The sequence below is a fragment of the Camelus ferus genome, chromosome 19 (genome assembly GCF_009834535.1).
Source record: "Camelus ferus isolate YT-003-E chromosome 19, BCGSAC_Cfer_1.0, whole genome shotgun sequence".
NCBI classification, from domain to species: Eukaryota; Metazoa; Chordata; class Mammalia; order Artiodactyla; family Camelidae; genus Camelus; species Camelus ferus.
The window spans coordinates 23,739,451-23,754,351 of record NC_045714.1 but is presented as its reverse complement, the minus strand read 5'-3'; the positions used below and the strand labels follow the sequence as shown (position 1 = coordinate 23,754,351).

The following is a 14,901-nucleotide window of genomic DNA, read 5'->3' as shown; positions in this document are numbered from 1 at the left end:
CAACACTGAATCCCAACTAACAGGAGATGTGATGGTACAGAGTGATAACATCAATGGTAATTAGCATATCTGTATGCCTCTCCTCCATAAAGAAAGATGCTCCAGTCCTGGTTGGCCACAGGTGAACCCACCCTTCCAACCTGCTCCCTCCATTATGATTCCAACCCAAGTCTGATTTCCAAGTCCATGATATCCCATACCCCAGACTGCCTCCAGAGTGCACCTGCTCTTCCATTCAATGTGAGTACCTGTAGACCTGAAATACCACTGTGGAATTTTAAAGAAATGTCTAGTTCTTTGACACCAAACTCAGATTTTTTTTTAAATGGCCATCCATGTTTTCTACTAGCCAACAGTGGCTCAAAAAAATTTTTTTTCATCAAAGCCAAAAGACAAATACGACATACAAATAAATGTACTTTTTCATGATATGAACAAAACATTCTGAACATAAAAATGTCAGTTATCCTTTGGTCATGATGTGTTACACTATGGGCTCAATTATGCTGTGATCTGCTAATGAGAACCAGGACGTGTATTCAACAACAAGGTAGTAAGAATGCAAATGTGTCTACATTTTATATTTAAGTGTCTCCATTTTTTCTCCATGATTCACCAATAAATCTTTTGGCCCACATTAACCAGCCACCATGGACAGAGCCGGTTAAAACACATTTGATTCATAGAAAGTATGTCTTTCTAACTCCTCTATCAGCACCTTTTACAGTCAGTAGTTTGTTTTACCCACTTCTGTTTGCAACATGAATCTTGGCTAATTTGTATCAGGGTTAGGTGTATCCAGAAACATAAATATCATTTCTGTCAGTACAATAATCCTCTCTCAGGGGTCCCTATCCAAGCTGGCCCATATAGTCACTAGTTAACTATCTGTTAAAGTTCTCAGGGATGCTTAGGGTCAAGGATATACACCAGATCTCCTTAGCTTTAGATCCAGCAAAATATGATGAAAGAGGCTAGGAAATTGTATGGTGTGAGCACTATAAGCAACGCACAGTTGAGAACAGCACCACTTTGTCCACCAAAATGTTGACTTGCTACTTAAAGTATGATCTGTGGACCAGCAGCACTGGTATTACCTGGGAGCTTATGAAAAATGCAGAATCCCAGGCCTCTCCCAGACCCCCTGGATCATAATCTGTATTTTAACAGATAATTCATACGTGCTAAAGTGTGAAAAAAGTGAGTGTTAAAAAAAAAAAGCCGAGAAACTGTTTCTGAAGAAGTATCACTAAGATTATTATTAGAAATAAGTCTCAGAAATAGAAAGCCTAAACCAAAAGTTTGTGTCTAAAGAGCAACGTCCAGGGAACTCATGAGGAACTGAAGATCCAACTTCAAGCATCTGAGCGCTAAAGACTTGAATTCCCTGGGCATCATTTTTTTTTTCCCATAACAGTTTGCAACATCAGACACACTATGTACCTTCAGAAAGTGATGAGTTATACCATGTACAACTTTCATAGCAACAAATTATCAATTTACAAAACTCAAAGTCAACATATTGTGCCTCACAGTCATTTAAGCTGGCAAGACTTTAAAGTACACACAAATCTGAAGTAATGCGTTGGAAATATTTGATTTATGTTAAACAGCGCTCTGGAATTTAAACATTCGTATGCTCGACCAAACCCTTCTCCTGGCCAATCGGTTCACTGATCAGCTTACACAGACACTTCCAACGTATACTGCCCAGCTAAATTTAATATTAAAAAAATTTTTAAGACCTTTCCCTGTGTTTTTAAAAATAAATCTTATTTCAAGTAAATTTCCTGAGCTGAGAAAAGCACTACCACCACCACCACAGCAACAAAATAATACGCCAAACGGGCCTGTGCCGTAAAAGGCACTCTTGTACTGCGTGAACTCTGCCTCTAACGAGAACCTTCTACCGAGGGGACCGAGATGGCAAAGCCACGAAGGCCTTCAGCCCAGTGAGGAACATGGAGCAGCGTGTCAGAAAGAAATTGTTTTTCTGCTCCTTTGGATGGGCTATGCTTTCAAGTCAGGAAATGAGAACCAGGTGTGCCAGAGGGCACACATCCTCGCTCCACACGGAAAAACACGCGTTTTCAATTTTCAGACATGAAAGGGACTCCTGTTGAATGAAAGAAGAAATGAAAACCCAGCTCTGTTTCTGCGAACCATATGAAGGGAGCTCGGAAAGGCTTTGACAAGTTGCTCGGCTCACTCCCTCTCCTACCGACAGCAGGTAGGGCCCGGCAATAGGAGGGAAAGGCATTCTTTCAAGTGAGAATAGTCAAAGGGGGAATCACACTAAGGATCACAGCACTGGCGTTTTAACCCATCACTTGATCTTCTGCTTCTGTTTCTTCCATTTCTTTACCCTGCATTTTAGAAGTCTATTCTACTCCCCCCTCCCACCCCAAACAACAACAAAGCATTGCGAAATAAGTATCTGGCAAAAAAAAAAAAAAAAATCTGAGAAAGTAACAACATCAAAAGAACATCTTGGAGCTCACTTGATCCACTCTACCCAAGTCTACAGTCTCTTTCAGAGAGAAATCGACTTTCCTTCACAATGTCCTGGGCTCTCCTGGGGTGCTACAGACATTTCAGTGAGAACATGAGTGAGCTGGGTGATGCTCAGCTTAAAGGCAGCTGGTCTTGGTGAGACTTTGGGGAGAGGGTGTGTGGCAAGAAGGGAGATGCACTGATGGCAGCAGCAACAGTCAGGCTGCTGGGCGCGCCCAGGTCCCTCTGGGAGACTGTGGTGCACGTTCCCTCATTCAGGGCTGGCAAGCCTTCATCACAGCCATTATTCCAATGTATTTCTATATTGGCAAGGAACTTCCCTGTCTTATCAAGTAAGGCCTTGAATTTCATGCCCTTTGAAGACAGGGATGGTCTTCTCTTTTAGCATTCCCAGACACTGGAGCACAGGATAAGAGCCTCTAAGAGAGATGCTGTTTCGTAGCACGAGTGCAGTTACAAAGTCATTTGACATAAGACCAAAATGCCTGAACTCATGGATGCGGGAAAGACAGCTTTCACATCCTTTAAAACTATGTTTTGAAGAAAACTGTAATGAAATATAAAAATGTTCATTATATAATATTAGATAGACAAAGAACAACAGAAGTTAAACAATATTGTCATTTTTGTTTGGTCAATCAAAAGTCTACCAAAAATATTAAGACACTATCACAGCATAGCAGAATTATCCGTTTCATTTTCTAGACTCTTTTCAATGACCATGTGTTGTTTCACAGTCAGGAAAAAGAAAAAAAAGACTCATTTAAAACACCCAAGATACGTGATAACCAAAGCTGTCACCTTGAACTGGCTTTCTAGGAAGTAACTTAGCATGATTCAGAGTTCTGGTTTGTTTTGAACCATCACCAACTTTAATCATCTAAAAAGCAGGAAATCATGTACTAATAGTTCATCAGGTATGAAGTGACCTAATTAGAGTAAGCAACCGGCTCTGAATAGAATTCCCATCTCACGTAATTCCCTTAGTTTTGGGAAAAGTGCTGGTAGTTTATATACTCTGTTGTCTGTAAGTGAACAATATTTCTCCCCAACTCCCGCTAGCCAAACTGTCCAAGGACTCAAGTCATTCTAAGATGATGATGATGCTTACAAATAGTAGGGTTTTATCTATATTCACATCTAGAAGTCATAACTCACACGAAAAGATTTCCCATGGCGTTTTCCCCAACCCTACATATTAAAATCCCAAATTACTTCAGACTAAGTGGCTGCTCTCTAAGAGTCTCGTTGAGTGTGACAAGATTATGAAGTTTTTCCTTTCGTAAATATGAGACGCTTCTGAGAAGCCCCGGTGTCGGCCACGGAAAGGAGAAGCAGCACGGCCTAGTGAGGCAGGTAAAGGACGCAGTGTGGGAGGAAGAGCCTCGATGCTGCCCAGGAGAACCTACAGCAGTTTACTCAACTCCGAGACCACTCTCGCCTTTCATTCCAGAGCAACCTCAAAGACCAGAGCTCTATCTGCCTTCATCCGTCCTCTAGAAGAATGAGCAGTCTCCCTCCTCAAAAGGGCTCCACTTTATACAAAAGAAAATGTAAACACTTAGTCAGGGCCATCTAGGGATCACCTAGTAAGACCTCAGATTAAGGCCACACACCTTGCGCTCACTCACCCCTCTGCTCTCATCAGACCAAACCCCTAAAAAGAGGAAGCGAGACCAGAGTGTGCTCTCTCTCTCCCGCTCTCTCTTCCCGCCACATGAAGACCAGCAACAAGGTGGCAGCCTGCAAGCCAGGAGGAGAGCTCTCACCAGGAACTGAACCTGCTGGCGCCATGATCTTGGACTTCCAGCCTCCAGAACTTCGAGGATTAAATGTCTGCCGTTTAAGCCACTGTCTATGGTATTTCGTTATAGCAGCCTGAGTTGACTAAGACACCACAGTCAATGTATTTATTTGTTCACATCAATTCACTCAACAAACATCAGAGGCCCTATCTGATAAGCACCCTTCACACATCAGTGCAGAAAGCTGAGGAAAACCCCAACCCTCACACAGTCTCATAGTTGAGTGTGGTAGAAAATAAAGACAAAATAAATATGTAGAAGATATAAAATGTTAGACGTGATACATTCCATGGGAAAAAATAAAACATGGAAGGGAGACTGGGAACACTGGCTGAGGGAGGATTTACATGTTTAAAATGGGATGGTCAAGGAAGCTCTCGGTGAGAAGACGAGTCACCCGAATACGAGCTGGTGAGGTCGGGGCAGGGGCTTAAGACACTAAGGGCAGAGAGCTAACGGGAGAGGCAGCGACTCAGGCGGAGGCCCTGAGGTGGGCGTGTGCCTGGCGGGTGTGAAGCACAGCAGTGGCCAGCGGAGCGGGAGCTGAATGCGCAGGGGGTCAAGCAAGGGCTGCAGTCTGGAGGGGCGGAGGGCACCTCATATGAGGCCTCACGGGTCCTGAGTAAGAGCCTTGGCGCTTCCCTTGAGTGAGATGGGAAGCGCTGGGCAGTTCGGAGAGGAGGTACGACACGTGAGCGGAGTTAGGTTGCAACACCAAGTCCACGGAGAGTTGCTGAGAATTGAACAAAGGAGGAAAGGAGCAAAAATGAGGGACCAGCTAAGGGACGGCTGCAATAATCCAGATTAGAGGTGACAGCACTTGGAATCTGTTGATGGCAGTGAAGGTGCTAAGTAAGAAGTGGCTGGATTTAAAATATATCTAGAGAGGAGAGTGGACAGAGTCTGTTGCTGGAGTGGAGGCAGGTGATAGTAAAGAAAAGAGGTTCAGGTATGACTCCAGGATTTTGGCCTGAGCCAGTGGGAGGCTGGAGTCGCCCTCCGCTGTGTGGAGACCACAAGAGAAGAAGCGGGGTGGTAACAGCAAGAGCTCCCACGTGGACAGGCTAAGTTTGAGTTGCCTGTTACACACACAAGTGAGGCTTTGAACAAGCAGTTAAGTAACTGAGTTCCGGGGAGAGGCCCAGGTTGGAGATAAAAACATGGGAGTTGGCATATCTGTGGTACTGAGCCACTGGGCTGGATGAGAACACCAAGGGAGTAAGTATTCCAAGACAAAGAGAAGGTCAAGGACTAGGCATCAGGCACTCCAACACTGAGAGGTCAAGAAGATGAGAAACACTAACAAAGCAGACTGAGAAGCAGCAGCCAGCGAGGCAGGAAGAGGCCAGGTGAGTTTGGTGCTCTGCAAGTCTACCACAAACAGTCCTTCTGGGAGGAGCAAGTCATTCAGGCAACTGTGTCCAGGGCTGTGCAAGGGACTGAGGGGTGACCACTGGGCTTTGGAGGCGACTGTTCATCTTGACTGGAGCAGACTGGCAGAGTGGTGGAGGAGGAGGCCGGACGAAAGTGGACTTACAAGTCAATGAGTAGAAGGAGTGAAGAAAAGGAGTGGGCCTCAAGGAGACAACTCCCTGAAGACACACCTTGAGAGGCTGCTAAAGAAACAGGGAAGAGAGCTGGAAGGGAGGCTGAACCCCAGGGTGACCTGCATCCAGTCCTGAGTAGAACAGGGCTTTTATTCATGATAGTCAAGAGAGTGGGCCACCAAGAGAGCTTGTGACAGACAGACAGTCCCACAGAGAAATACAGCTCCTCTCAGAAGGGAAGGGGAAGCACGGATTCCTGCCTCCCCGACCCCTCGGGCCCCAGGGAGCAGTGACCACACAGCACGTGTATATGCCTCAGCAAGGATTTCCCAGGGGCTCCTGCGCCAGGTGACTTCACTCTCGTGCCCTCCTGACAAGGTGCCTGGGGCGGAGGAGGTCTGCAGCGGACTCAGCAGACGACCTCCCGCAGACAGGCAGAGGACGATCGGTGGCAGCCTGCTGGGTGGGAGAGTCAAGCAGCGAGACACCCTTCCCAGCCCCCGAGGAGGACACTGCAACCACCAGCTCAGAAATACAAGGCCACAGCCTGGCTCGTTCTCTGCACTTTTCATCCCACCCACCTTTGAACCTGCTCTCAGCAAGCCACGGCCACACCCTCACCGCCCTCTGGTTTCTAGGACAGCCAAGACCCGGAAAATCAATGAAGCTAGAAAATCAGAAATCACTGAGGCCCACACCAGGTAGCAGATTCTTCTTCACGCCAGAACTCTAAAAGAGCGAGGCTGAAGCGTCTTGCTCCCCAGTCACCTGCCACAAGACCCCTGGACTCGCTGCTTCTCTTTAAGAGGAAGAAACCAGACTCTACAGACAAGTCACATGAGGCCAGTGCGGAGGTCGGCCAGAGCAGAACCCTCACCTCTTGCTTCTTCCTCCTCCTGATCTTCCAACCCTCAACCTGCTCTCCCTCCCCACAGCCAGGGAAAGGCCACAGATGGATCTCATGTCACGCATCTGATGTGTTACAGAAAAATTATCTGTGAATCCAATTTTGGCAATTTAAATCAAATTTTTAAATGTTATTTAAAGAAATTCCATGATGGATAATATTTTTGAGAAGACAAGAATCCTAAAAGAGGAAGGAACCACATACAAATTTTTATCTTTGAAATATATTTGTTTATACTTGACATATAGCCCTGTGTGGTTTAAGGTGTACAACACATGGATCTGACACGTTTATCTACTGGCACACGACTGCCGCTGTGCAATGATCAGCACCTCTACCACATTACTTAGTTATCCTTTCTTTTTAATGGTTGGAATAATTAAGTTCCAGACTCTTGGCAAGTTTGGTGATTATAATACAATGCTGTTGTCCATACTAACACATTTTTTAATTTGAACATGTCTGATAAGCATTTATGAAGTGCAAAGCCCTGTTCCAGGCACTCAGGAAACACAAACATACCCACAGGCCCCCTTTTCTCAAGACTTATGTCCCAGCTTAAAGAAAACTTGAAACTATTTTCATTAAAAACCTGAGAATCAGAAAAGCATACTTTTTTTTCACATTTTAAATCTTCTGAAATCGGGAGATGGGCTGTAATTGATGGCACACTCCTCTGTCTGCCCTCTAGGCTGCAGCTGGGACCAGCCACCACTGCCTCACTGCTCTCTTTTGTTGAGTCTTCAGTTGACTGTGAGCTATGTTGAAACTACATGTGTTGAGTGTCTTCAAAAGGATTACAGCCGGATACAGAATTCAAACAAAAGAGACTGTATCCATCGGAAGACATGGAAATAGCAAAGGGGCATGGCATTATTATCAGGGAAGTAAATCTTTCCTGTTGGAAGAATAGCCCCAATTCTGTACTTTCTTGTCAAGCAGCAGCCATGTGTTAAGTGATGAGAAAGCAGTGTGTCATAACTGTCTGCCTTTTTCCCCCCTAATTTATGTATCTTATATTGGTATATTTTATTCTTGGATGTTACAGTAAACATATAGGCAACAAAAGCAAAAATAGACAAATGGGACCATATCAAGCTAAAAAGCTTCAAGACAGCAAAGGGAAAAAGCAACAAAATGAAAAGGACACTTATGGAATGGGAGAAAATATTTACAAGCCATATGTCTGATAAGGGGTTAATATCCAAAATAGAGAAGGAAGGAACTACATCTCAATAGCAAAAAAACAAACAAACAAACAAAAATATTAAAACATAGGCAAAGGACCCCAATAGATGTTTCTTCAAAGAAAACACAAATGGCTAACAGGTACATCAAAAGATACTCAACATCACTTATCATCAGGGAAGTGCAAATCAAAACACGAGGTATTGCGTCACACCTGTTAAAACAGCTATTCTCAAAAAGACAAGAGATAAATATCGGTGGGTGGGGGGTGGGAAGGGATAGACCGGGAGTTCAAAATTTGTAGACATGGACAGGCATATGCAGAATAGATAAACAAGATTACGCCGTATAGCACAGGAAAATATATACAAGATCTTGTGGTAGCTCACAGCGAAAAAAAATGTGACAATGAATATATGTATGTTCATGTATAGCTGAAAAATTGTGCTCTACACTAGAATTTGACACAACATTGTAAAACGACTATAACTCAATAAAAAATGTTTTAAAAAAAGGAAAAAAAAAAGAGATAAATGTCGGTGAGGATATGGAGATATCCAAACCCTCACACTTGGCTTATGGGAGTATAAGGTGGTTCAGCTACTGTGGAAAACAGTACAGAGGTTCCTCAAAACACTAAAAATAGGACGGTCACATGCTCCAGCCAGCCATTCTACTTTTGGGTATTTATCCAAAAGAACTGAAATCAGGATCTCGAAGAGGTATTTGTACTCCCACATTCATTGCATCAATATTCACAACAGCCAAAATGTGGAAACAACCTAAGTGTCCTTTGACAGATGAGCAAGAAAATGTAGTATATACATATAACGGAGTATTATTCAGCCTTTGAAAAGGAGGAAATCCTGCCACATATAACATGGATGAACCTAGAACACATTATGCTCAATGCAATAAGCCAGTCACAGGACAGATACCGCATGAATCCACTCATGGGAGGTACCTAAAACAGTCAGACTCATAGAAGCAGAGAGTAAAACAGTGACTGCCAGGGGTTAAGGAAGGGGAAATGGAGAGTTGCTATTCAAAATTCACATGGTTTCAGTTATACAAGAGGAATAATTTCTAGGGACCTATACATCAACTCATTAAATCCTCACAGATATTAAGATAGATCCTATTCCTGTTGTACAATTAACTCCTTGACAGGATGTATGTCTCAGCCAGTGAGTGGAAGGGTCTGAACAAGAACCCAAGTGTCTACTCTGCCCCTTCCCTAGCCAGGCAAATCTCCAAGAAGCTGAACACTAGTCAGGATTTGCAAGGTCAGCTCCTGCCACCCTCCCGTCTTCCCCAGTCCCCACCCATTCCTCCCCACCATGATGAGAACAAGATGCCGGAGTTTATCCCTCAGGCTAATGACCAAGTCGCCTGTCTGGCCTTAGGAGAGCCCTACCCCTACCCTGACCTTAACTAACCCTCTTCCCTCTGTCTCTCAATTATCACCTTCCAAGAACTATAAACCTACAATGCAGGCCAGGTCTCTGGATCTTCTGAAACAGCCCAAGGCACATGTCTCTTTTATTCTGACTAATAAATTGCAAAATTCTGTGCTCCACCTTTCTTCTGACTTGGTCACCCAACTCTGCCATGTGTTTCCTTTGTCAAACTCACAGCAACAGCCCCAGGAGAAAAGGATGAAGCAACTGCACAAAGTCCCACAGATGGAAGGGACTAGAGACTGGTCTGTTACCCTCAGGTTCTGTGGGCTGATGGTGATTTGTCCTGAAACTTAAGAAGGATACAACACGATGAGCTGGGCATTCAGGCTAAAAAGCTACACTGGATATCATAACCTGAAAACCTGAAGGTACCGTTAGTCATACAAAACTACCCTCAACTGATGCAAAGATGGGCAAAGAAGGAAATTCTCAAGGGGAAGAGAGAAGGACCTTAACTTTGCCATTTTAACTTCACCCACTGTATTCCATTTAATAGAATCAAATCCATAGACTGTCCTCTTTCTTTTTACACTTTTTCCATATATATAGTCAGTTTACAATGCTGTGCCAATCACCAGTGTACAGCACAATGCTTCAGTCATACATGAACATACATATATTTGTTTTTATATTCTTTTTCACCACCACATAAACTGTGCTCTTATTCCAACTTCCACATCACCAATTAAAAAAAAAAAAAAAAGGAGGTGGACAATCCTAAGGAGACTGAATTTCTTTTCCAAAGTGACAGTCAGGCAGGCTCTCAGGATTCCAGGTTAAAGTAGAATTCAGGTCTCCAAACATCTAGACGTGAGGGTAACATTTAAACAGCAACAAACCAACTCACTGAACCACATACCAACCCAGAAAGAAAATCAATGCAACACATGATACAAACTGATACTTCTCCAGGAAAATAAAAATGAAATAATGGATTATCTATGTTAGACTTTGGTTTATTCAAATACTGCAATTTTCCATATGCATGGGCATACTTAATTATGCACAAGCTAATTCCTAAATGTTATGTGTAAACTTCATTTGCCACCAGTATTAAACTAAAAATCAACTCATATTATTACATTATGCTCACCTCTTCAAAAATGAAAGACTGAAAAGCAAATTTTTTGTCTATTGTATTAATGTGGTTTAGATTTAACATTAATTTCTGTTTGGACTTCACCTGATGGGCCAGTGGCTCAAAATCAAATTTTTCCACCTGGTAATGGATCTAGGTGAGGAGGCTGCTACAATAGGCAGGCAGGTGGTTATGGGGTCTGAAATCCCAGGGTCAGGTAGCAGAAATGGAGAAGAAGCTACAAATACCAAGATTCCAAGTCTGACCAAATAGGGCAGTAAAAGAGAACAAGAATACAGGAGAAAGGTGGCCCGGGGTGGGGGTGTGGAACAAGGTGTTCTGTTGAACCTGTGTGCACACACGACACCCACAGGGACGTGTCCGACAGGAAGGCACAAAGGACTCAGGTGGACTTCAGGAGAAGAGTCAGAGTAGAGACAGACGCAGAAGCCAGCAGTCTGGGAGATAACCACTGAGATCATGAGAACGACAGCAAGAAGACCATGTCTCCGAGAGGAAGCACAGAGTGAGGTGAAGAAAAGCTGACAGAGGCCACACCTGGGGCTGTCAGCAACGGGAAGAGTCGGTGATGAAGGCCAAGGCGGAGCAGGTGAGGCGAGCGGGACAAACCAGGAGAGTTCCTGGGTCTATGCTCCAGACAGAAAGAAGAGTGTCGCCGGTGCCAGAGATCACAGGGAGTCAGGAGTACGCAGAAGAAGGGGGCTGCTGGATTGGGTGGGTGATCAGAATGGTGGGACAGAAACCAACGTGGTGGAAACCGAAGAGAAAAAGAGAGGAAATACAGCCTGCCTACCTGCCCTCCTGATAAAGCCTGAAGAGGCCGGGGAGAAAGGCCTAGGACTACTACTTGAGAGACAACCAATACTACGACTTGTCAACCACGCATGTCAACCGCATTCAGGCCTCAGGTACACCTGGCACGAGCATACGAAAGCCTGGCTCTAGACCACAACCATGCCGCCCACTGAAACCCACTCCCCCAAACACACACACACTCACGCGCGCGCACACACGCACCCCTACCTAAATGATAATGACTTTTCTAATGCAAATACAAAAAGAGGACATACATTTTATTAAAAACGTAGATATCATAAACAATACATTTTGAAATGCACTTTGTAAGTTTTATGTCAACATTTTACTTAAGAAATGACCTCTTAGTTTTTGAAATGCCTTGCTACTCTTACATCATTTTGATCTGAATCGGGCATTCTCATGAGTCATTAGAGGGAAAAAAAGCTATTAAAGATGTAATTAAATTCCAGTTAACTCCAGAGTTGTACTGAAAAGGACAGCAAAGCGTTAACCCTGTGATACTTACTTTGTGGAACAACTCTCAAAGGCTCTCAAAGGTCAAAGATCTTTTGGGCATCAGTGTTCTTGTCCACGCAGTGTCCTAGCACATGCTTTATGTTTACAATAAAAATACTGTTTTCAATCATTAAATGACCTACAGGTTGAAGTTATGAAAAATGGTCATGAAAGCAGCAAATACCTGAGGTACTCACAGCTGTGGAGTAGGGATTGTGAGCTCCAGTGTTTTCAGCCCAGCAGCCACATCCGTAAAGAGCAGCCTGGGGGAAAAAACAGATGAATACAAGATTTTAAGAGTATTATACGTAATTACTGGCTTTCAACAGAAGACAAAATCATACCCATCGAATAAAGCCTCATTTAATAACGATGTGAAAAACGGGTGACAGGCAGAGGTTATATAAGACCCACTCAAACAGCGATTCTAACACCATCAAAACTATATTTTCAGCTATCTTCTAATCTAAAAATTTTCAGAAAACAGCAAAAGAAAGTTTCTTGGTCTCATCAATAGTAAGCGTTTCCTTCCCTGAAACCTCTTCCTCTTACTGTATGTTGTCAGGTCTTGCTCTTCTGGCCCCTTGAAATCGTTGTGGTTGCCTTAAAGTGGTGCTTCTCAAACCAGATGTGTGTCAAATTAGTTGGGGGCATGCTGATCGGAATGGGTTCCCAGATATCCCGATGCAATGGTCTGGAGGTTGGCCCAGGATTCAGTATTATTAACCAGGGCCCTGGGGGACTGGAACCCAGGTTGCCCACCTGCTATGCTCTGCCTTAAAAGTGCCTTTCCCATGCCTCCTTCAGGGCAGCACAATAGGAACTGCAGTTATGTACCAAAGAGCCTAGTGTGTGCTCACCACCGTGCTAGATTCTGCCAGATACAAGAATGGACACAAAAAGGCCTGTTCAAGCTGATCACTTTGTGAGCTGGTGGAATAAACTTGTATGTCTGAAACCACCAGGAACGCAATAAGCTACTATGGTTTTATAGAAGTATCTGACAATCATTCCTATTTTGTTTCTAATAGTGCCACCCAGAATCTCTGGATTCATGGCTTCAACATCGACAGTGATTTCTCTGCCTTTGGAAGTGAATCACAATTGATAACTTTTCCATTCCTTACTTAGAGGTAGAATAAGAAAAAAACCCTTAGATGGCTATTGCCGAGAAGTACAAGGAGGCATGGTCAAGAGTCTTCATTTTCACCTGTTTGATAAGAACCAAGTACTGAAAACAGCATAAATGTCAATCAGTAAATAAATGGCTAAATAAACAATGGCATAGCAACATATGGAGTTCATTACAAACATTAGAAAAAAAGAATTAAGTTTTTTTAAAAAAGATTTTTAAGAATTATTACAGAAAAACCCGAGAACATATTAAATTTAAAAAATAAAACTACAATACATTCAGTATTCTCTGTGATTGAAGGTAAAAGATACTCCCATAATTAGCAGACACAAACTACTATATATAAAATAGATAAACAACAAAGTCCTGCTGTATAGCACAAGGAACTACAATAGCTTATAGTAACCCATAATGAAAAAGAATATATGTATAACTGAATCACTATGCTGTACACCAGAAACTAACACAACATTGTAAATCAACCATACTTCAATCAAAAAAAAAAAAAAGAGAGAGATGCTGTTTAAAAATACATATATATACTCCCATAAATAGTACTATTGTTTTCTAGAAACTCACTTGTGAGGACTGGGAGAAGGAACTAAGACTGAGGATGGTGACCAGACAGATTTCAGCTTTCTATGATGTTTTATTCCTTTTTACAAGGACTTCAGAACTAATTTGCTACAATATTCTACCCAAAGCAGGAATTTCCATGAAATATCCTATTCACGTCTGATACTGAGAAGCTCACAACCTCATGTGGGAACATATCCCCCTTTTGGACACTTGCCATTGGTAGAAAGTTCTTCCTTAGATTGCTCTAAGGAATATCTACTTTCTCATAACTTCCACCTACAAATCCTGGTTCTACTCTCTAGAAATACTTTAATCTCCCCCTAAGTCCTCCAGATTCTTGAAAACAGCTCTTCTAATGCCCTCATTCCTCTTTTCTCTCTCGAAGAATGTGTGAACTGTTCCCCATGACTTTGAGACGCACGTACACACCCCATCTCCCAAATGACCCTCTTTGAGAAATAATCCAAAGTCCAGGATAATTGTAGATGAAGTCTGACCATGCTCATGTGATCCACAGCTGTCATCCCCCATTATCACTGGCAATTCCCCTCATAAAAGTAAAGCCAAGAACTGAACACAACACCCCTAATACGGCAGACAGCAGAAAATCTATTACTGTCTTTGAAAACACCGTACTTCTAAAATACACAAGACGGCTGAATGAGTGTGGCAACTAAAAGCCCTACATGAGTGATCCAGCCATGGATTTCAGAATAAAACTGGCAGACTTGTGGGATAATCCACTTAACTGGGACTATCCAGGTCAGGTGCTGGGTCAGCCACAGCCTCAGAGAACACACGACCTCAATGGAAGGACCCATTCTTCCTTCACCAAAAACCCTGGATATGAGCCCGTTGCCCTTTCCATTCCTCACAGTTATCTTGACCAGAAGCCTGCACCCCAAAAATAGTAAATAAGATACCCCTTAGAAACCCATTTAGGAAGTCATGGGAAAAAAGACCATTTAGTCTTACTCTTGCTTCTCCTCTCTAAGCAAAGTTCCTTTATGCACCCCTTCACAATTTCATGACCTAAAGTTGTCCTCCTTCTTAAGCTTCTGAAATTGGTTGAGCTGAGACAATGATTGGTCAGATAAAAAGAAAGAATGGGAGATTGTCCCTCATTTATTCACTCCTTTGGATAAAACATAACAAGCCTTAAACAGACTTTCAAAAACAACAACAAAAGCTTCCTTGTTTTCAGTAGCAAAATTTTATTAAAGCTATTATCATGCAGTAAAAGTAGGTCATATATATGATGATATTACTATTAACATTTAATCTTCTCAGGGTCTTAGCTTCCTCTTTTATAAAATGAGGATAATAAAGACACCCACCTCACAATGTTAC

The 14,901-nt window shown here is 42.9% G+C and overlaps 1 protein-coding gene across 6 annotated transcripts in view; it reads right to left on the bottom strand.

Moving 5' to 3' along the window:
• TASP1 (taspase 1) overlaps positions 1-14,901 on the bottom strand; it is a 261,474-nt gene that overhangs the window by 152,098 nt on the left and 94,475 nt on the right. For 4 of the 6 annotated variants that reach the window (XM_032461813.1, XM_032461811.1, XM_032461812.1 and 1 more), the window contains one exon: positions 12,022-12,100. In XM_032461813.1, the coding sequence (XP_032317704.1) occupies positions 12,022-12,100 (79 nt within the window). The remainder of the gene's footprint in view (positions 1-12,021; positions 12,101-14,901) is intronic. The other 2 variants (XR_004313102.1, XR_004313103.1) reach the window with 1 other exon arrangement.